Raw genomic sequence first — 24,432 nt, 5'->3', positions numbered from 1 at the left:
AATATATAAAAATCAACTGCATTTCTATACATTAGCGATAAACGATACAAAAAGATCTAAGTAATGGAAAGACATCCTACGTAAACTTAATAATCAGAAAACTAAATATTTTTAAAATGGCAATACTCCCTGAATTTATCTACAGCTTAAGTATAATTTTTAAATGTAATTGTTATCCAAATCCCAATAACTTGCAGAAATTGACAAGCTGAACCTAAAATTCATATGGAAATGAAAAGGACCCAGAATAGCTATCTTGAAAAAGAACAAAGTTGGAGGAATCACACTTGCTTATTTCAAAACTTACTACAAAACTTACATAATCAAAATAGTGTGGTGCCTGCATAAGGATACACATATAGATCAATGGAATATAATTTGGAGTCCAAAACTAAGTCATATATACATATACACATATATATATGTATATGTATATGTATATACATATATATATATATAAATATATATATATATATATTTATATATATTTCATTGATTTTTTGGTAAGGGTGCCATAACAATTTAATGGGGAAAGTTTTTTCAACAAATGGTATTGAGACAACTGGATATCCAGATGCAAAAACAACAACAACAAAAAAAACCAGGCTGGACTTCCTTCCTCACACAATACATAAAAATTAACTCAAAATGGATCAGAGACTTAAATGTAAAAGCTAAATCTATAAAAGTCTTCTTTAAAGATTTTATTTATTTATTTGAGAGAGAGAGAGAGAAAGAGAGAGCATGAGTGGGGTGAGGGACGAAGGGAGAAGCAGACTCCCTGCTGAGCAGGGAGCCCAATGTGGGGCTTGATTCTGGAACTCCGGGATCATGACCTTAACCCAAGCCAGATACTTAACCTACTGAACCACCCAAGTGCCCCTAAATCTATAAAAGTCTTAAAACAAAACATAGGAATGAATCTTCATGTTCTTGGATTAGTCAATGGTTTCTTAGATATGACCAAAAGCACAAGCAACAAAAGAAAAAGTATATATATTGAACTTCATTGAAATTTAATGCTTTGGGGTCACAAAGGATACCATCAAGAAAGTGCAAAGACTACCCACAAAATGGGAAAAAATGTTTGCAAATCATATACCTGATAAGGAACTTGCATCCAGAATGCATAAAGAACTCTTAAAAATCAATAATAAAAAGGCAAATAACCCAATTTAAAAATGGACAAAGGATAAACATCCCCCCCCAAAAAAGGTATACAAATGACCAATAAGCACGTGAAAAGATATTTAGCATCATTAGCCATTAGGAAAATGTAAATCAAAACCTGAATGAAATACCAGGAATGAAGTTGTAGGTGGAACCATTTGGCATCCATTATAGTCTATCTATTGAGAAATGGCTTGGCCTTGGGGGTGCAGTAGAAATGGAGAAAAGCAGACAGATAGAGAGAGATTTTGGAGACTGAGTTATCAGGCTTGGGTGTTGGACAAAGGCAATAAGGAAAGGGGGGGTCAAGGATATCTCCCAGGTATTTGAGTTGAGGAACCCTATGGATGATACTGCTATTAACTTAGAGAAGTCTGGAGGGACAGCATGGAATTCTTTTATTCTTAGCTTTCAACATTTTGATTTTGAAATGCCTGAGAGATGTGCAAGCAGAGATGTTAAGGAAGAGGTTTAATAGGCAGGTCTGGGATCCAGAGAAGAAACCCACTGGGGGTCAGGTGTGGCAGCGATAGTGGAGGTGAGTCAGCCCAAGGATATGGAATAGAAATCCTGGGAGAATGAAATGGCTGAGGAAAGTGGTTCTTCCTCAGACCCCAAGGAACGCCAATATGAGCCACACCAAAATCAGAAGTAGAGACTAGAGGAAGCTGAGCTGGCAAAGGAGACTGAGTGAGCCTTCAAAAATAGACAAGCCTGGTGATGGGTATTAAAGAGGGCACGTTCTGCATGGAGCACTGGGTGTTATATGCAAACAATGAATCACGGAACACTACATCAAAAACTAATGATGTACTGTATGGTGATTAACATAACATAATAAAATTAAAAGAAAAAATAGACAAGGTTTGCTTTCACCTTCAGGGTCACCCAAATGGCATCTACTGTTCCTGTTCTTATACATTATGTTGATCATATCTTCTGATCTTCAAAGCTTTAGAGATCATGAAAAAATGCTCTAATTAAAATAACATAGCACGACAATCATATAATACACAAATGGACTTAAAAAAACCCTGACAATTCCTTTGACTTACGTTGTACAGTGTTATTTGTAGAGAGAACCATGGAAAATTGCTTTCAGAAACTGGGAGCTACTACGTTCTTCAGTGACCTCTTTGCTTTGACGAAGCTCAAATTGCCTCATTTTCTCTTAACCTACATTTTGAGGTATAATTATTCTAACCTCTTGTGTGTTGCTTGGTTCTTGGCCTTATTTCTGTGTTTGTTTTGTTCTGTTGTTGTTGGTCTGATGTGTGCTTTCACTTTAAATCACAGTATAATAATAAAATGCCAGCCTCTCAGATCAGATGGAGTTGATTTAAACTCCATCTCTGTTATGTATTAGGCAAGCTACTTTACTTCTCTGATTTCCACTTCCTAATCGGTAAAATGGTGTTAATAATAGGACTTATGTCCAAGAGTTGCTGTGAGTATTTAACGGGACCAACGCGTGTAGCATGCTTGTTACTTATAAGAACTTAGTAAATTATTACTGGTCTAAAGCTGCCTCAGATCTATTTTTTTTTTCAGAGTTGTCAGCCTTTGCTGAAATATAATATTAGTTTGTAAATAGTGTATCTCACACGCTAGTATTTTCTACACTCGCCCTCGCGGTGCTCACTCCACGTGAAGTGATGTCTGTAGGTGACGCCTCCTCCCAGACAGTCTGCAGAGTCCACAGAAACACGGGTGTGTGTGCCTGGGAGCTCTGGTCACTTTCCTTGAGGTGGCTCATAAGCAACACTTCCAAATCAAGTTCGGGAGTGAGAACAAAATGAGCTGCCACCTATTTGTGTGCACACCTAATAAACCATATTTTCTCATTTAGTTTATGATGAATATTAGAGCTAACATCAGATGTCTCCACTCTGACACTTATTCTTAATTTTTCAGGACTGGAAAATTAAATGGCAGAAATAGAAACAGAATCCTAATAATGAATACACAAAGTTTTAAGAAAGAATTATGAAAATAGTGAATCACTACTTATGAATCATTTTTGTGAATTGTAATTTCTTGGATTTGTAATTGAAATAATTTTCAGCTTTGCTTTAGTACGTTGAAAATGCAAATAATTAAAGTACAGTTAATTAGAGTGTTTAAGCAATGTATGAGTAACTTGTACCAAAGATAGGCCAAACTGAATTTAAGGGCACTGTCAGGAATTCAGTGTTAATCAAGTGAGTGTCAGTTACATATAGAAGAGATATGCTTTCAGAATTCATTTGTGCTTCTGCTCAATTATTTAAAGTTTTAAAATTATGGATGTCAAAACTAAACTTCCAAAATAATCAGAAGATTATATTTCAAAATTAAAACATTATTTGGAAAAAAGCATGAAAATCTATTTATTCATTCCATAACTATTAGTGGAATATTTTTCAAGTGACTGGAACTTGTTTAGTGTGATTGATGTCATGGAGTGGCACTTTATACTGATTTAGACACATACACACACACTCAAACCATTAGAAAACAATGACCTCCATGCTTTCCCTGCAATCTTCCTTTAATCTAATCTGGGGCAGAATCAGTCTCCTTACCTTTCCTTTATTCTTCAAGGATCAGCAGAGGGAACATACCTAAAGAAGAGTCCATTTGGACATAGCCTCAAAACAATGAGCAAGAAGACTGAATAGGGGCATAAATGTTAAGGAAGACCATTAACATTCCTTGAAAGACAGGATCGACATTTGGTTGTAGGGTATCTATGGATTGGTATGCAGGCCAAGCCCCACCCACGTACCAGGAGTTTATAGGCAAGGAGCGATTTCACTGATAGGCACAGGAGTTCACTGAAACAAATAGATGGAATGAAATCACTAAATTGCAGAATCATCCACTGGAGGGCTTGGTAAAAATAAAAGCTACCAGGGCCTCAAGGCCTAGAGATTCCAAACCAATAGGTTTGGGATAAAGACTAGGAATCTGTTTTTCAAAAACACTCCAAGTGACTCCAAGGACTAAATTTTTTATACATTCTGTAAATGAAGACATGTCCAGGTAGAAGAGTGTATATTTGAAATTCACAACATGGACAGGAAGGTAAAGAGTAAGGGCAGGCATATTTTTGTGGGAGAATTAATGAAAGTAAGTTAACATAAAATCTGTTCAGTTGATTTATTTCTTCATTCAACAAGTATTTATCATGGTCCCACTCTATGCCAAGTACTGTCCTGGCTACTGGGCATATAATAGTGAGAAAAACCAAATACAGACTACTGTCATCAGTAAAGACCTATGCCTTATACAACTTGCATAAATATAGAGATGAAAACGGTTCATGTACAATAAATTCAGGTAAGTACTGAGATAGCAATAAGCCAATGACATTTTCATAGAGCCCAATGGAAGGTCATTTCTGCTGGTAGCTGATATAGGGATTAACACTGATAGGGTAGTGAAACATAATTATTTTTATGGTCTTTCTAGATGTCAAAGAACCAAAGCCTGGATTGGAATTTCTGAGTAAACTTCATGTTTCATAACTCATAATATGTGACCTAATGTAGCTTCTCAGAACAGATGCATTACTCCATTGCATTGATGAACATTTGGTCATTTTCAGGAGAAAGAAAAGAATGCCTAATTTAAATTCTTCCAATTTGATTTGGTATTACTCTGATCCCAGCCTGGCTCTGGTATAATCACACCTTCTGAGCCTTGGCTATACCACATGTGAGGTTAAGAGCAATTGCCTACCCTAAATCTATGCCATGAACCTTACTTATTTCCACATCAATATAGCTGGCTACTCTGGATATGTTTTCTGTACATCCACTCATCTCTTCTTGGGTGCTGGTGGGGCTTATTATCATTACAGTAATTAGTAGTATAATAAATACATGTTTAAAATTGCTTTTCAGATATTTTGAGTCATAATAGGACATATGCTAAGTTCTATACATAGATTATTGGCATTTATTAGCTACTATGCACCCATTTAAAATAAATGACTAACTAGGAAGTAATAGTAAATACACTTTAATGTAACTTTCCTGGATAATCTGAATTAGAAGTTCTAACAGAGTAAATAACAAATCCCTAAAATCTTTTTGATAAATCTGACAAGAATCAGCATGATTTTTAATGATATGAGAAGGAAAATGAGTAGGTATTCTAAAAATAATTTGAAACTCTTGTTGTTTTATAAATCTCATTTATCTATATATGTGATATTAGTACTAAGTCTATTTATGATCATAATTGTGATATTTCGGTTATGGAGCTCTAAGATGACCAAAATGTTCAAGCACAACTGATGAATTTCATGATAGTAAAATGAAAGTGAACATTAATTATATATACTAATAGTCTAATCTGAAACAGCATTTCCCTTACTGTGATTTTATTTTCTTGTTTTTTAAAAAGATTTTATTTATTTATTTGACAGAGAGAGCACCCACACGCAGGGGGAGCGGCAGGCAGAGGGAGAGGGAGAAGCAGGCTCCCCACCGAGCAGGGAGCCTGACGCGGCCCTTGATCCCAGGATCCTGGGATCATGACCTGAGCCGAAGGCAGACGCTTAACCGACTGAGCCACCCAGGCGCCCCTCCTTACTGTGATTTGAGTAGATACTTAAAAACAAAAACAGTTCCAGTGGTCAAATTAGTTTGGGAAACATTGATCAAGAATATTTATTTGGTAGGAGGTTGGGCAAAATGGGTGAAAGAGAGTAGGAGATACAAGCTTCCAGTTATAGAATGAATAAGTCACAGGAGTAAAAGGCACAGCATAAGGAACGTAGTGATACTGTAATAGCGATGTATGGAGACAGATGGTAACTACGCTTGTGGTGAACATAGCATAATGAATGTACACACTTGTTGAATCACTATGCTGTACACCTGAAACTAATGTAACATTGTATGTCAACTGTATTCAGATTTTTTAAAAAGGAAAAAATATGGAAAGAATACTGATCAGTTATGATAATAGCAAAAGCTAACATTTATTCACTGATTACCATGTGCCAAGCCTAGAGCTTAATGTTTCATTTCCATTAGCTCACTTAATTTAACCTTCTATAGAAATGAAGATTAACTGCTATGAATTTCTCAATTAAGCATAATTGCAAGTAAGGAAAATTATATGCAAGGATATTTAAAGAGGAAAATCTATTATGTAACTCATTAGCCATAATCAAAGCATAACTTATGCTAGACAAAAAAGTAAATAAATAAAAGCAAATAAATAAACCACCAAGGTTATATTTATTTATTGAATTAATATAAAAAAAGTCTTCTAAAAAGAAATTATCTAAGAAGGGTTTTTTTTTGATATTCACTAAATCGAAAATTTTTTTCATCTGTATGTTCAGGATTGTGTAGACATAAATGTATCTGAAAGGAAAGTAATTTCCACTACAAATAGTGTTAGAATTTCCCCTTAACTATATTAGAAACAGATTGCAATTTACTTTTAGAAGAGTTAAGTAAAATTTAATTAAAATACTTCACAAGTATTCTAATGTTATTGTAGTAAAATGGTCTTTTATTCATTGAATAGCAATTATAAAATCAGTGGTATATATTTTACACAAGAACATTTAATTAAATAGAAGAACTTTTATTATGAATAATTGTATGGCATGTATAACCTTACTTAGAATTCAAAGAAAATGTAAGAAGATAAATATCTTAAAAAACAGAATAACTTAGTGTTATTATTTAGTCTATAGTTGCAAAAGGGTTCATCAGCCAACAGAATTCTTATAGCCACCAGAACAATATTTAGTAAATGAAGAAAATAATTCAGGGTCTTAATTAAGCATATGGAGCATATATACTTCAGTGTGAATCAGTTAAAATAGCTGAAGATGCTATTATTATCCAGTTGGTCAATTAACTCTTACCACACGGCTGTACATTTATGTAATTACAAACTCATAGAGCATGTTGAGTCTCGAATTTCAGAAGCCAGTGTGGTAGGACTGGAAGTATTATCACCATTCTCTAGTCCAGTCCTTTATATTAGTACAAGTGAGCAAGCTGTGATGACAAGGATCAACTTACTAAAGCCCTACAGGATATTAGTAGCAGAATGATCCTGTAAAAAAGAGGGCATAAATCTCACCCAACCACCCTCCATTCATCCACCCATCCATTCTTCATTTCATGTATTCATTCATTCAACAAGCAGTAATTAAATGCCTATTATGTTCTAGATACTAGGGATGTGATGGTGAGCAAAACTAGACACGGTCCCTGGCCTTACAGTGATTATTTTGAGAATACAATGGAAGATGGAGAAATATTAATAAAATAATCACTCAAATACATACAAGATTGCAAATCAAGGGGCGCCTGGGTGGCTCAGTTGGTTAGGCGACTGCCTTCGGCTCAGGTCATGATCCTGGAGTCCCAGGATCGAGTCCCGCATCGGGCTCCTTGCTCAGCAGGGGGTCTGCTTCTCCCTCTGACCCTCCCCCCTCTCATGTGCTCGCTCTCTCTCATTCTCTCTCTCAAATAAATAAATAAAATCTTTAAAAAAAAAAAGATTGCGAATCAAGGCAAATGCCTTTTTTAAAAAAGAATGTGGTTTGTGGTAATGTATAATAAGGGAACCAGATCTAAACGAGGGGGTCAGAAGGGGTTTCCCAGAGGAGTGTCTTTTATATTAAGCATTAGAGCCTGAAGAGAAGCAATGAGAGGGGAGAAGATGGAAAAAGGAGAAGCCCTGGAGAAAGAAATGAGTATCTGAATAACAGAAAACCCTGTATGTTTGGAATCTAAAAAGTAATGAGAGAGAGGCAAGAAGAGCCAGGAGGGCCATCCCAGACCAGCTAGGGCCTACAGGTCAGACAAACATTTTTGGTCTTTGTCTCAAGAGTTATGGAAAACTATGAGAGAGTTTAGCAGGAGGATAAAGTTATAGCTCTCATCTTCAACAGTTTTATTTTTGCATGGGCAAATACCAGATTCACAAATGCTATTCAAGGTATAGGACATTTTTCTAAGTTTTGGTTCTGTAAGTGATGGCCTGGAGAAGAGGTAGGGTGGGAGGGATGGAGAATGGCAATATGGATATGAAGGAGGATTGGAAGTTGGTTGCCATACTATCCATCTGGCGTATCTGACTGTTTAGGAGCTCTATAATGAATGTGTTCTGAGAATAGAGTCATGTTTGAAAAACACAATTGTTTTGGAAGATTCAAATATAGGTGAAATTTGCTTGTGGTCTGTGAGCTACCTTAGGTGAGGCTTTATATGGCAAAACTCTACTTCTGGAATTTTTAAGATCATCTGCATAGATGATATAGCTTTTGTGGGGGGGGGGGTTCTGGCCCACTTTCTCTTTATAAAAATCCCAGTCAGGATAAGAAATTATCTAGGTTCATTAATGTCTCCTCTCTTGAGATGTCTGAAGGTAAAGATTTGGGCTGATCGCTTCTGACCAAAGGGGATGCTAAAATATGTCGTTGATAAACCAGTAGTAACCCAAGCCAAGCATCTATGACAAAATGCAATGAACTGCTTAAAAGACTAGGTTTTTAGGTTAGTCTGCAATGCCAGCTTTGCAAGGTCTAGAGTTGTTGGATCATCATCTCATCTCTCTGACAACTCTGCATTGCCTGAATAGCATCCTGGCTGCTCCTGGACACCATCATACTTCTTCCAGGCAAGCAAACTGCCTCTCCAGGCCTTCATTAGCCTATCTATTAAGGAGATAACACAGATCTTAAGACAGAAGTTAAACAAGTGTTTAGCAATGGCAAGTCTTTTCTTTTCTTTGTTGTTTTGAGAAAGAGAGAGAGAGGGCACACACATGCAAGGGGGAGGGGCAGAGAGAGAGGGACAGAGAGAATCTTACGCAGGCTTCACACTCAGCATAGAGTCCCACCTGGGGCTCGATCTCACAACCCTGAGAACATGACCTGAGCTGAAACCAAGGGTCGGTAGCTCAACCCACTGAGCCACCCAGGTGCCTGGACAGGTCTTTTTCATGACATGAGACAGAACAGATGAGAGACAGGCTCAGGATTTATTTAAGTTGTTAATCATCTTTTTTGTAATAATGTTTTTCATTTCTCCCAAAGTTCATGACTCTGAAGGAAGTACAACAAGAGCACTCACACTGAAGGATATTTTAAATGGGACATTTACCTATAAAACATTTTTCCCAAACTGGATTTCAGGTAAGTGAACTATTTCTTTACCTTTTGGGGTTTTAAAAAAATATGTGTTGTTTTTATTTTTAGTGCCAACACATCTCTATGGTAACCGAAGCCATATCCATTGAAATGGAAAGAAAGAGCAATTATTTAGATAAGTCAAATGGCCACCAAAGCACCTTTGACAGAACCATTTGGACTGCATTTACCCAACAGTAATGATGCCAGTTGGAGTTTCAGCAAGAAAGTAAAAGTTGAGAGTACATTGCTAGAATAATCTGAGTATGTTGTATGGTTCTTCAGAATGGGAGATATGCACCTATTTAAGAGAGGTCATAAGAATTTTACCAAAAGAGAAATTCCATTGTCAATCTGGATAATCTGAGAAATGGACAAATCCCACCCTGATAAAACGTCTTTCCCGGGCCACAAAATTGGTATTTTCATATAAGTTTCCAAAATAGGATGTTGTCAAATAAGTCTAATCAAACAAATAGTAAGGTCAACTAAGTTGTTTATGACTTTATAGTTTATATCTAAGTACAACTAAACAAATCTGAATATTTTAATTTTTCTCTTTAAAAAATAAAATGCACATCAAATGGGTTTTAAACTAAATCAAACACAGCCTAAATGTAAAGTATTTTTTTTATTGCAAAACAAACATACCATTTTAAACTTGTTTATCTTCTTTGTAACACAGAGAAAATTTTATCCCCAAGCACCCTGAACTGGTCGTAATAGGGCAGCTACTAGTAAATATGGCATTTTTGTGGAGAGTGGAAAAGAGCATCCTTTCCTCCCTTCCATTGTCAAACTTATTATTTTAAATCTGTCAAAGCAATGTCCTGGACAGGGAAGAAAAACAAAGTAATTCTGTGAAATAAGAGAGGTTTCTCTTTCTTATAAATGTATTTTATATTAAGGGAGATCATTTCAAGTTTGTTTTCCTTCTTGTTTAAAGGACAAGAATATCTTCATCAGTCTACAGATAATGATATAGTATATTACAATATTGAAACAGGAGAATCATATACCATTTTGAGTAATGTCACCATGGTATGTATCCAGCAACATCCTCCTCCTCAAAACTTTGCCATCTCTTCACTGATCAAGGACCAGAGTCCAAACACTCAGCACTTGATCTGGACCTGATCTGCCTTCTTGGCTCCATCTCCCACTAAATTCTCAAATTCTCTCTTCTAGTCACATTAGACAACTGCCCTTGCCTCCTCTCAATCGCCTAGCATCTTTCTTTCTCTGTGGAAAAAGTGTAGCAAGAAACAAGAGTCAAGAACTCAGTCCTTACAAGAGGCAAACTGAGGCTCCGGGTTCTGTCAACTCCCTAGTTATGGAGAGTTACATAAGGTTCCTCACTACGCCAGCCATGGTGTGCCTCATTTTCTCTCTCTAAAGAGTAGGAAGAATAATCCCTCCCTGGGTTACTGTAAGAGGTAAGTGATGTAACATTTGAATGTGGTAGGATGGCACCTAACACGGAATACACGCTCAATAAACAAGAGCTATGAAATGTAGATGCATGCTGTTCTATCTCCCGGGCTCTCGGTCCTCCTGCTTTCTCCACCCTCAAAAGCCGGCTAATGTTTTAAATCAAGCTCAGATGATACTCTCCTCCTCTGTGCAATCAATGATCCTCTCATTTGGATTTAAACACTTCTTTTTTTAATGCTTTCCAATGCTGTATTTATATCTCTTTAATAGAACTTTCTAACTTGCAATACATTACTTATTTTCAAGTTTAACATGTTAAGCTTCTAGAAATCACAGAGTATGTCCTATTTCTCACATCTCCCTCCCATAGTGTTTAATAAATTTCTTTGTATACAGTAAGTACCATGTAAACATTTTTAAAAATTGCATCGAAAGCATATGTATGTAGGAGTATATCAGTTATATGATACCCTTTTAGAACTACACATTTACATGGCTCTGGGTATTCTTTTTTTTTCTGTATTCTAATCAACTTCTTTATAATTTCAGAAAAGTGTGAATGCTTCAAATTATGGCTTATCACCTGATCGGCAATTTGCATATCTAGAAAGTGATTATTCAAAGGTATGGACTATTTAATCTGGGTATATCTGTCTATATCTCTTACTAATCCACAGTTTGGCTTATAAAAGTAAGAGGAAGCAAGAGTACATCTTTATATCTAAATATTCAAGAAGTTAATGTGGGTTCTCGATGAGCCCCCAAAACATAACTGAAACATATACAAATAATTCAGAATTTGGTGTACTTGTCTGGTTATCACCCAGTAGGAGAAACTACTTTCTTGGGGGGGGGGGGGGGGCTGCATTTTGGGACGCTGATATTTATCAAAAATCGGAGAACTATACTTGTATTTCTAAAGCTATTTGACTTCATAAACCATTAGTTAATTCTCACACATTTTAACTTTGTGAAAGTTTATTATTATTGAAAATGGGAAAATCAAGGTGTAGCTTATTTAACTCACTTGTTCAAGTAAGATAATATACAGGCAGTGGTAGACCAGGGTTTAAATCTATGTGTTCAAAAGCCTGGAGTGGGAGTACCCCACCAAACCATAACCACTTACCCTTACTTAATTTCCCGTTCCTGATTGAAGTTGTAGAGGGAAGTTAATTATCTTATTTTTTCTACTTATATAACTTGAAGATAATTATTTTTTGCAAGAAGGCAAAAGAATTTATTATCAAATTAAACTTCTAGGAATTACTTTTAGATAGGCAACGTTTTAACTGTCATTTTTCATATCCTATGTGAGATGTAAAACTCTCTTAATATACAGAATGAATAGTTCATCTTTCCTCTCGCCAGCTGTTCTGTCTGCTGATTATTTTCCAATGGACCAGGTCCTGGTCACTAGCAATCTTTAGGAAGACATGTTTCAACCAGTTGGAGTTTCTTTGCCAAGAGTTTGAAAGCTCTTTTAAGAAACAAAATCCAAAATAATACTTGTATAATTCACTAACCACCGAATAAATATACTTAATGAGAAAAAGAGCAGTTGGTTTTTTTTTTTTTTTCAGGAGGAATTATAAACTACATAGTTTCTACTTATTTTTCAATTTCTATTATTTTTTAAAAGTATCATATTTGAACAAGGCAAACATTTTGTAACAAAACTCTGTGTTGAATGAAATTCTTTACCTAATTTTAGAGGGTATCATTGTAATGAACACAGGTGTAGGGTAATCCTTACTGCCATGGAGATCATAGTGGTTTCACTTCAATCAAGGTAAAGCATAAAGGGAAAATTCTTAGGAGAGAGTGTGTCAAAGAAAAGCTTTTTATATTAAGAAATGTCTTCGGATATGCTTTTTATGGAGTGAGGGTTGAATCACTGCTGAGATTAGTTCTGGAACTTAGACAAACAGCACAAAAGTCCACAGTAAAACTCTTTAAATGAAGACTCTCTTGGAATTGAAACATATCCTTCCTAGTGCCTTGTGAAAATTGTCCTTTTATAATTCCGAATCTTGAGTTGAATGATTTGTGATTATACATTATTAACATAAGCTTTTTAAGAATTGTAATTTGTTTTCGTCTCTCTTCTTTCTGACAGCTTTGGAGATACTCTTACACAGCAACATATCACATCTACAACCTCAATAATGGGTAAAATTTCATGATTTCATGTCTATTTATTCATACTACTTACATCTATTATAGTTTTTCAATCCAAATTCTAATTTGAAGTTAAGACTACATTATCTTGTTACTGATCTTAGTTTCTTACTTCTTTACAGTGTATGTGTACCCATAAAACTTAAGAAATTTAAGGAAATACTGTTATGGAATATTTACCTCTTTTTATTTGACTAATATTTTGTGTTTTTATGCACAATGCAGTTTTATTTTCCCTACTTTAGAACACCAAATTATAAATACACCATTTATGGAAGTAAACATATGCAGTAACAGTACAAACACAGGAATGGGAATGAGATGCTACTTTCAGGAGAGTAGCTACCTCATTGGAAGGAAGCAGAGGGAAGGAGATGCAATATTAGTTGTACCTGAACACATACTCCATTAATTATTTTAAAATTAATTGTTTTTAAAATTGCAAAATGTAAATATTTCTTAAATTTAGGTTGTAGATAAATTGTCTTCTATTATATTATTTTCTTTATTTATTTGTAATGTTTAACTATTCAAAATATTTGCAATAAAAAAAAAAAAAGAGTGAGTAGGTAGGCAAATGACCTAGTGAAAGAACTCCTGGCAAAAGGAATAACATGTAAAGGCCCAAAGGGAAGGGAGAGCATGGAGTGTTCCAGAAACTCAAAGTAGGTCAGTTGAGTTAAAATTGGAGAAGGGCATGCTGACTAGTGAGAGGTGGTGTAAGGTTGGGAAGGAGCTAGGGCCAGGAAGCAGGGGCCAAATAATAATGAGGAAGCCATTAAGAAGAGTTTAGATGTCATTCTGATGACAATAGGGAGTCACTGAAGGGTTTTAAATGGGAAATGACATAATCAGATTTATAGTTTAGAAAAATCACTCTGACTAAGTATGGACAATGAATTGGTTTAGTTACTCATCTTAATGTGATATCCTATTGCTGTTATGTAAAAGGGAAAAATAATTATATGGCTTGAAGAGGCATTGGAAAATTTTATGGTCTATTTCATCTTTTGTCCAGCAAGAGCACAAAAATTCAAAAAAAAATCTACTTGTTTTAAATGTTCAGAAAAGAATAACTCTGATCTTAAACTGTCAAATTAAAAAATAGGAACTGCTACATAAAGTAGAATCTGAACTCATCTAATGTACTCTGAGTTTTTCTCTTGTCTGTATCCATACCATCACGAAATTCAAAAAGTATTTATTGAACACCTACTATGTGAAAAGCATATATGGGAGAGATAGATACACATGAACTCAAGGAACTAACCCTACTCTCAAGAAAACTTGAAACTAGTGAAGTAAAAACCTTACTCTTTCAGCGCAATTTCTTAGGCTTTAAACATTTCCTTATTTTTCTATTAATCATTTTGAAATTCTCCACGTCCTATCTATGTTGAGGTTCAACAAATTAAACAGCATTCCAAAAGAAGATGACAATACTAATATTTTAATTATGGCTTGTATAAGCTTTATGTACCAGAATCATTTTAAATATCTAGCTTTTGTGCAGTGAATTTAGTCATACCACTGCTTACTCACTTTCTTTCTTTCTTTCCCTTCTTTCTTTCTTCTACGCACAACTATCTAATTTTCCAGATTGTTTTTTTGTTGTTGTTGGTCAGGTAAATATAGCATAATTTAGGAAGTGAGTGATGACAAATATGTTGAGATTCAAGGCAAGACCACATACCACTAATTCCAAGTTTTCTATGTGCCTCTGAAGAGTCTATAAAAATCTACCACAGAGCAAGTGAAGATGCTTCTGGTTTCAAGCATGGGAAGGAGTACTGAGGAGATGACAGCCTTTGTAAGCAGCCTCCTCCACTTTCTCTCATAGTGTTAGTTATTTAGAAAACAGAAAATGGCAGCTGCAGTGACTTGCCAGTCATGAAGAGACTGTGTGCTGAGATTTTCAGCTTGGCACTGTCTGCATGCCTGTATAGATGATTCCACAGCATATCGAAACCTAAGACAGTGTTACAATGTCAAAGGTAGCATGAACCCTGGCTTGACAGAGAACTGTAACCAGGTGAAGAATGTCTTTGTTTCTGGATCATTCCTTTGCCTGTGCCCTCGTGTCCTTTAATATATTCTGGCCCTTCCTGGAGCCTGCTGCTCATAAACTGTCCTCTGGCAGGCAAGATTCTCATTGCAGCACCAATGGTCTCTCTTTTCCAGGGGCATTACTCTTTCCCCAGTCAAAACTGACCTGCCCATGTTCCCTCACGGTTTGCTGGGCCTCAGGCTGCATGACCAAAGAAGTCAAGGCTTCACGGGTGTCCAAACTTTAAAAGAAAGAGAAAAGTAGAAATGTCAGGCATATGTTAGATGCAGGTTGAAGTTAGTTTTCGGAAGGGGAAGCCAAAGGGTCTTTCTTCAGGCTCCCCAATTTGTACATTGGAGGCAGGTCTGGTTTTGTGTCTCTACAAAAGCATTCCTAACAAAACCATTGATGCAATCTTTAAGAAGATCATAGTCAAAACTTAAGCACGGCATCCTATGACTCTTTAGCACTTATAAAAATCTGAACACTTTCTTGCTATAGAACCACAAAGGCTCCACAGTGCAAGTTAGTCAACTGAGTATTTGCAGGGTGACTCTAGGCATCAAAGTGAGATTTTGGCCCAATAAGATATTTGAAATTTCCCCATGGGTGGAGAACTTTGCAAGCTTAAGGCATACTGCCCAGTGTATGATCTGTTTTTCAGTTTAGCTTGAGATCAGATGTTCCTTTCCTTTTCTGATTTCAAGTCAGATCCCTGGGGAGATTGTCAAATGGCATCTTATTTTCAAAAATTTGAAATGCATATGCATTCACAGAGATGGGGGTTGTAAATGAGAATGTGGAAGAGTACATATTAAACTTGAGCACAATTATAGCATTTGAGAGCTGGAAGGCACTTCATCGACCATCTCAGCCTGATGTGTATAAATCTTATAGTCCTGAGGGTTAAGAGACTTGAGTTTAGTTAGGGGTCTGCCAAGAACCAGCACTGTGATTTTAAAAAGTCATATCTCTTTAACCTCATGTTCCTTTTTTATAAAACGAGGGAATTCCTTAGATAATTTCTAGAGATGGCCCCCCTTTTGCAGCCTAAAAATCTTTAATAAATCTTTAATTCACCTCACTATAAAGGTCAGAAAACTGAGATGCGGAGAAGTTAAGTGACTTAAGTAACTAGTAAAGAACCCTAACTACTACTCGGGCGCCTGGGTGGCTCATTCGGTTGGGCGACTGCCTTCGGCTCAGGTCATGATCCTGGAGTCCCGGGATCGAGTCCCGCGTCGGGCTCCCTGCTCGGCAGGGAGCCTGCTTCTCCCTCTGACCCTCCCCCCTCTCATGTGCTCTCTCTCAAATAAATAAATAAATCTTAAAAAAAAAAAAAAAAGAACCCTAACTACTACTCAATGTGTCTAGTGCTGTTGTTACCACATTTTTTCTGTTAGGTTTGAAGAAGCAGAGGATGATTCTTCATTGTTGTGGTTTACTTTTTTCTGTTTACAAAGATGTTTTTTTCATTGAACAGCAAAGGTTTATTATTATTTTTTCTTTCTTTTTTTTTTCCTTCTAGAGAGTTTATAAGAAGAAATGAGCTTCCTCATCCAATTCAGTATTTATGCTGGTCGCCTGTTGGGAGTAAATTAGTTAAGTGTTTAAATTATAGAAGTGTTTAATCATTTAAATAAAAGAGGAGCCATTTGATTTTGGCCTTTGTTAAATTTCCCTGCCTGAAAGGAAAAAAAAAAATTCATGACTATTTTAGTGGTTAAAAACGGGAAGAGTTTTGATAAATTGAAACTCATCTGAGAATTCCGCAAAATCTCAAGCTCATGGATAGACTTCTTTAAATATCGCAGTCAAAAACTTTATCCTCATACTCAGCCAGAATGCTTTGTGCCAGAAAGCTGAGGAAAAATATGGTTTTCACAAGTTTCCCAGACTAGCTTCAGACAACATGAAATTTTGTCCAAGCTCTTATTTAAGGACTCTAAATAAAGATTAGATCTGGCTAGCTATTAATATTCAAAGATTTATTTGACTTTCTGTTAATATACACAATTATTTATTTGGGTAATAAAACAACAAATACAATAGTAGACTTCATGTTTTATTTGATATAGACTTTAAAAATCGTAATTGATGTTAATGTGAGTTGGTTGGTTTTTTGACCTATTAAAACGATACTTTAGTTATGAGTCTTTTTTGCATCTGGATTACCACTCATTTTGCAGGTATTAAGTAAATAGTTAATACAAATTTACAGACTTCATTGTATTTCTTATGGAATTCTCCTTATTAACTAACTTACCACCACTTCTAGGCATATGTCTATCAAAACAATATCTATTTGAAACAAAGACCAGAAGACCCACCTTTTCAAATAACATATAATGGAAAAGAAAATAAAATATTCAATGGAATCCCAGACTGGGTGTATGAGGGTAAGCTGTATTCTTTTTCTACTGTTGCTGTTTTAGGCTTTTAATTGAAAATAATTGCATATATTTAGTAAAATGGAGATGAGTGGTATGTTACTGAGATGAATGGTGGCATTTCTGAAAGCTGTTAATCAGGTTAGGAACAGGGTGTGCCTGTTCTGAAAGAGCAAAATCTAGTAATCGGCCTGGGAGAGTTTATTTTCATAAGCATTATGAAGTGGTAGTAATAATTTATATTTCAAGTAGTATATGGCCCTTAGATGCTATGTTAGTACATTTCCTCAGGTTTCTTTTTTCTTGAGAAATAAGCCTTCTTCCAAAACGAAACAGCAGTCTACATAATTTTGCAGGGAAATATTCCTAGTTTTTGATGCTTTCATGAATTGCGTCCCCTTTCTAGGTCATGTAGGATCCAGGACTCACCTGGACGTTAAAAGGTCTTGTAGTCTTTGCCTTTATTAAAAAATATATAACTGAACTGTTGTTGTTGTTTTTTTTTTTAATATTCCTAGGAGAAAAATCAACTTCCAACATTTACGTCACTCTATAGTATAATTACCGTTCCCCTTGTTTGGGCTACTTTAGGTGACTATAAAAAACAGAAGCTGCCCCAAAGGGGAAAATTATTTATTGTTGAAATATTTAATTACTTTACTTAAATAATTACATTTCTGATTTAATATCAGTTCCTAAGAAGACTGATTGATGTTTGATATGAGGTATACGGTTAAACTATTTCTTTAAACTCAGATTGTCTTTTTGAATAGCCAAATTTTGGCATGTCACATCCACATTAAATAAATTATTTCAGTCAATAAATGGCTAATACAATGAATTCTGAAGCATTTACAATGATCTTAAAAGTAAGTTATAATTGTAAATAATATGCTTGTATTTATCTTTCAGAGGAAATGCTTGCTACAAAATATGCTCTCTGGTGGTCTCCTAATGGAAAATTTTTGGCATATGCAGAATTTAATGATACAGAGATACCAGTTATTGCATATTCCTATTATGGTGATGAACAATATCCTAGAACAATAAATATTCCATACCCAAAGGTATGTTGAGTACTTTTAGCAGATGCTTCCATTTCTCCGGTGTCAAAATGAGCAACCAATACCATGAATAGAGGTGGAATCAACAAGTTTGGAGAGCTTCTTATCCTTGTGCATTGTAAGGCAAACATTGTAATGTGCTCTATTATTTATGTGGACATCTGTTGCTTTGGACATCTGGTTGTGCTGGATGAAGTAGTCTTTGCAAAATCCATCGCAGAATCTTTGAAAAACATATGGTCTAGATTATGGAGGAAAAACAAGCTTAACTTAATTTTAATTTTTCATATTTCATGCTCCAAATTCAGGGTAAAGTTCTGTTTTGCAATTCCCTCTTGAATTCTCATGTAAATGCAAACTAGAATGGAAAATACAAATGTTGAACTTGATGTTCCTGTCAGGTAGAAGCAGGCATGAGTTATGATCTTTTCTGGACATACAAGGTAGGTTAAGTTTGTAAGCCTAGTTTCTTCCTTGAGGAAATTAGACATGGAGTGAGCCCAAAGTTTCTTGTATAACCATCCTAGAATTCTCAGTGTACACACTTTTCATTCAGTCCCATGTCTGAAGAGAGGGCTTCCGTGTCTGTAATGGGAGAACAGCAAGATCACAGTGGAGAAGCACCATATCCCAATTTGATTCAGACAAAAATCTGAAAAGGGATCAAATCATAAATCCTCCTCTCTCACAAGGAGTGGAAGTGCCTTTAGAAAATAGTTCTTTGTTCTTTAGTCACTATAGTGTTTACTTGCCAAAGAGAGCACTGTTATGGATGGATCCAGTGGGTCCCTATATGTGACAAAGATGGACAGATGTGCATACACACAAGTGGCTTTTGATGCAAGTCTAGGTGGTTGTGGTAAGAGAAATAGAAATAGCAGATAGTCTAAAATTTATGTTAGAAGTCATATGAGAAAAGGCAGTGGATAGGAGAAGCATGTTTAGGGAGGAGACCCCTCAATGGCTGGGTATAAAGTCTGAAAGCTGGAGATATTTGGAAGCGAGAGGTGTGGTACTTGGGACCCGAGATGTGAAAGAACTTGGGTCTTTAAGAGGGTGTAAGGGAGAAAGAAGAGAGGAGGAACCCATAACTGAGGACTAACTGACACTGGCTGAGAAGTTGGGACCCAAATTTTCATGTTTTCTTGAAGACCGAAGTTGTTGAAACATCTGACATCAGACCGAGAGGTGAGACAACTTGAAAGAAGCCAAAAGTCCCAGCTAAACCTCATAGGGAAACAGGTCAGAGGAGGGCCTGGACAGTTCTTTAGATAAATCCAAACAGCATGGAGTCATTTAAGGCTGTGAACCTAAACTTTGTGGACTTAAATTGTTTAACAATTATAAGACTCTCTTTTTCTGTGTTAAAATAACAGGAACTCTAAGAAGCTGTCTGGGTGTGAACTACACTGTCATGTACATTTAGGGTGTATAATAGCACAGAAAGTACAAAACAAGAAAAGTGCAAATTCCATGGGCACTTTATTTGGAGGTGACATTTCCCTAATTTGGGGGGGGGGATGATAACAGTAGTAATGTAACCAGCTAGGAGATTGAGTGATGATTGTCCTAGACCAAATTACAAGGTACAAAGCAAAAAGTATCTTTCATTATTTATTCTTTACACTCTCCTCCCCTCTACACTCCCTCTAGCACATGGAGAAATGATTATTATACTTATCCTAATAATAATAATAGGAAATACCTGTTTTGAAAGTCAGAAAAGAGAATATCAATTATAGAACTGCATTCTCATATCCAAAATATTTTTTTCCCTATGAATCAAAGCTCCCTCATTAATCACTTAAAATATGTGTTTTTCACTCTGGTTGACACAATATTTGTAATTGTTCTGCAAGTAAAATTGAAATGAGATTCCTGGTCATGTTATAATTAGAATGTTTTCAATAGTAATATACTTAATATCACTAGCTTATAAAAATATGCCTAAATTCCTAAAGTGTCTTTAATATGTTGGTGATCATTAGAATTTTATGAGCTTATATATCTCCAATTTTTTGGCAGGCTGGAGCTAAGAATCCTGTTGTTCGGTTATTTATTATTGATACCACTTCTCCTGAGCATGTAGGTCCCAGAGAAGTGCCAGTTCCAGCAATGATAGCATCAAGGTATAGTAAGCTCAGCTGCTTCCTACCTTCCACTGAATTTTAACAATGAAATTTCTCTCTTTTTTCAAAGATTTTATTTATTTATTTGACAGCGAGAGAGAGGAGAGAGAGCACAAGCAGGGGGATCTGTAGAGGGGGAGGGAGAAGCAGGCTCCCTGCTGAGCAGAGAGCCCCACACGGGGCTCGATCCCAGGACCCTGGAATCATGACCTGAGCCGAAGGCAGACGCTTAACCGACTGAGCCACCCAGGAGCCCCTAACACTGAAATTTCTTAACTGGGATTTGCACTTCCTTTCTAGTGAATTTATGATGTGTATACTCGAAGCAAAAACAAATAAATAAAATTGGCATGCAAACCCAAATACATAACCAAATTAAAAAATCACAAATACATTTCTTAAATCGATTTTAAAATACTAGCCTCTTTCGCACATACAAAGATGATCATAGTGATCAATCTGAGTGATAATTCCCTCAGATGTGTGAATGTAAACTTGGGATCAGTAGGCAAATAGTAAAATTCCTATGTGTTCTCAGCATGGCTTCTCTCAACTCTGGTCTACTTTCTCTCCAACCCAGGGTTTATACGTCATGCTTGATCACATATGCATGACAAACAAGAGAAGATAAGCCAACCCTCTCCAAATATTAGCATTTTCTTTTTTTTAACTAGGATGCAGTCTATCCGCAATTATCTGGTTGTCCAATTATCTGTTTGGAGTTAACTATAGGTAGACAGGGACATGAAGCAGTCTCACTTCCCCAGCATGGTGCCCTATGTAGATCCTGGCTGATTAGCCCTGATAATAGCAACCCTCCAGCCCTCCATCAGTCCTCTGGATAAAGGTAAGAAGTCCCCTACGCCCTGCATGGTGGGCCTCCTTACCACTTCCCAAACCCAGGAGGCCACTCCTTGGCTTCTCTCCTGCTGCCCCATGAAGGTGAGTCAGCCAGGGCCAAGCGATTGATCACGACCAGGGAAAAGAACCTCAGCAGAGGCCTCTGCTGGGCCCGGCCAAGGTGAATCCACTCATGGATAATTTTAAATGGCTTTATTTTTTTTGGATGATCCATTACTCCCCCAACCCCAATCTAGTGGATGAAAACTTGACTAAATACATCTTTCTTTTTTTCTTTTGAAGTGTCATTCTCCTGAGGAGGCAAATGGAATGATAGAAAGGGTACTGTAGAAGGAGTCAAGAGGCTTGTTGGGGCGTCTATAAAATACTAACAGTTTAATAGTAAGAGCTAACCTTTTCTCGGCACTTACCACAGAGCAGACAGAATTCTCAAGAACTTTAAGCACTCTCAACAAATTTTGTAGCAAGCTTTAAATTTGGTAATATTATTATTCCCATTTTATATAGAAACGGAGGCACAGATATGTTAAGTAAGTAGCCTTAAATAGGACAACTAGTAGGAGGTAAAACCAGAATCTGAGCCAGAGACCCTTCCAGTTCTGGGATTGCTTTTACATCAATGTCCAAAATTCTGTGGTTTATTTACATCGATGTTCTCTCTCTGAGGCTTCATCCTCAGAGCCAAGTAATAATTGCTGCCATTCATTGACACCAACTACGTGCCAAGCATCATTTGAGTTACTTAGTATACATCACCTCTGATTATTATAGTAAACCTGAATTTCAATCCCTGATCATGGTCACCGTTAAAACTCGGCTTCCAACACAAACCTGCCTGGAGAGAAAGATGGGCATTTAGCACACTTGGCTCTCTCTCAGCTAGTTAAAAATTGAAAACTTGAGTTTACCTGTGAAAAATCATCAGTTTAATGCTTTTCCCCTCTAGATTGACCAATAGCTTTGGCCTCATGTCTTAAAATGTTTCTTAAGATGTACAAATCCAAAATGAGGAGAAAACTCAAGCATAAAATAATCCCGTTCAGATGAATGAGCTCTCTTATAGATATTCTTTAAAAGTCAGCAAGTATGGGGCGCCTGGGTGGTTCAGTCGGTTATGCATCTGACTCGATTTTGGCTTAGGTCATGATCTCGGGGTCTTGATATGGAGCCCCACATCGAGCTCTGCACTGGGCGTGGAGCCTGCTTAAGATTCTCTCCCTTCCTCTCCCTCTACCTCTTCCCCTGCCCTGGGTTCACTTGCACTCTCTCTCTCAAAAATAAATATAAATAAATAAATAAATAAATAAATAAATAAATAAATAAATAAATAATAAAATAATATTCAGCAGATACATTTAAGCCTTCTTTCTCTGTAGGGAAGGAAAGCTTTACCTTCCTTATCGATGGAATAAATATTTTATAGTAATAAAATACATCCTTTAGAAAACAGAACTTAAATTATTTGATGTGATACTGGTTTATGGTTGTGACTCTCTGTTTTGCTCTATTTGCAGTGATTATTATTTCAGTTGGCTCACGTGGGTTACTGATGAACGAATATGTTTGCAGTGGCTAAAAAGAATCCAGAACGTTTCAGTTCTGTCTATATGTGATTTTAGGGAAGGCTGGCAGACATGGGATTGTCCAAAGGTAGGTTATATTAAAACCACAGAGGTATATGCCTGAAGATGAAAGTACATGAGGGGAGACTTACCTGTAGCTAACATTTTGTATTATAAGGCCAGAATTACCGCATTCAACTCTTGATTGCTTTGCAACAAAAACCCCTCTTTCTTCACAGTCCTTTATTTTTATTAAATAAGTAAGATACCCTTGTTTTCTTGAATGACTTCAGCACAGGTACTGTGTAGAGAAAAAGACTAACTGAAACAATGTAACATTGGAGAAATAAGGCATCTGGTTCTGAGTTAGGATGGAAATCTATCCTTTTGAGATGGTACGAATGGCAGTCAAAAAACCCAAAATAAGGAGGATGAAAAGATAAGATGGGTCTATTATGGAAATAAATGTGTTCTATTTAAAAAAAAAAAAGCACAGAGAAAATGCAAATGGTGCTATGTTCTATTCAGTGTCAAAATTGAAAAATAAAAATTTCAAAGGAAATGGATATTATCAAAAGAAAGCCAAATATTCCCATTTTAAAATTAACAGTAGATAATTGAGAATATGACATGAAATATCAGATCAAATTATCTTGCTCTCTTGTTACCTTGAGAGTACCTTATACTGTGTTAATTTTGGGGAGAAAAAAACTTGAAAATTAGGCACAGATTTATTGTTGAGTTTTAATTGTTTCTATTGTTCAAATGAAACATAATCTGTTTAATTAATGAGTTAGACAAGTACTTCAGCAATCTAAAAGCTTTAAAATGAGCCTGTTCAGAAGTACTCATATTAGAGACTAAGAAATACAAAATGTTTTCTTTAAATATGAAATTTGATGGATACATTTCATAAGACTTCTAATTATGAAGACATGTTTCATTAAACCAAATATAGAATAAACCTATTTTATAAAGTAAGAAAAAAAAACACAGAGCAATCAAAGTAAATCACTAAATTCCATCTCGAAATTAGGACACTATGTTTTGCAAGAAAAGAGTCATATGAATCTATTTGGAAATATATCAGGACTATAATAGTCAACATTACTCAGGCTAAAAATATTTTTTAAATCACTACTCTGTAAGAAGCTTGACTAATTTTGATGGAATATGCTAGAAGCTTATTTTTATCTTATTTATATTTTGATATACAAAACAGAAAGATTTTGGCTTTAATGCAGTAGCATGGGGGGAAGAAAAGAATAAACTTGATTGTGGCAGTTAATTAGAAACCATTCATGTGATAAATCAGCTTTGGAGGACTATATCTTGACTGTTTTTATTGAAGCTAGGTATGAGGAATTGTTGCTTTAATTTTATTAGTTTAAAACTGTAAGATCGGTCATTTAGACACAATTTTTAGTTCTCAAAAAAAAAAG

At 35.9% G+C, this 24,432-nt stretch overlaps 1 protein-coding gene across 1 annotated transcript in view; it reads left to right on the top strand.

The window, feature by feature from the left end:
* LOC110591909 (fibroblast activation protein alpha) overlaps positions 1 to 24,432 on the top strand; it is a 73,117-nt gene that overhangs the window by 7,925 nt on the left and 40,760 nt on the right. Inside the window, exons 3-11 of the mRNA XM_021702890.2 lie at positions 9,230 to 9,328; positions 10,269 to 10,363; positions 11,306 to 11,380; positions 12,876 to 12,928; positions 16,513 to 16,585; positions 17,263 to 17,383; positions 18,287 to 18,441; positions 20,464 to 20,567; positions 22,943 to 23,078. Coding sequence (XP_021558565.2) covers positions 9,230 to 9,328; positions 10,269 to 10,363; positions 11,306 to 11,380; positions 12,876 to 12,928; positions 16,513 to 16,585; positions 17,263 to 17,383; positions 18,287 to 18,441; positions 20,464 to 20,567; positions 22,943 to 23,078 — 911 coding nt within the window. The remainder of the gene's footprint in view (positions 1 to 9,229; positions 9,329 to 10,268; positions 10,364 to 11,305; positions 11,381 to 12,875; positions 12,929 to 16,512; positions 16,586 to 17,262; positions 17,384 to 18,286; positions 18,442 to 20,463; positions 20,568 to 22,942; positions 23,079 to 24,432) is intronic.

Source organism: Neomonachus schauinslandi, chromosome 3 (genome assembly GCF_002201575.2).
Source record: "Neomonachus schauinslandi chromosome 3, ASM220157v2, whole genome shotgun sequence".
NCBI classification, from domain to species: Eukaryota; Metazoa; Chordata; class Mammalia; order Carnivora; family Phocidae; genus Neomonachus; species Neomonachus schauinslandi.
This window is presented reverse-complemented; position numbering and strand designations above follow the sequence as displayed.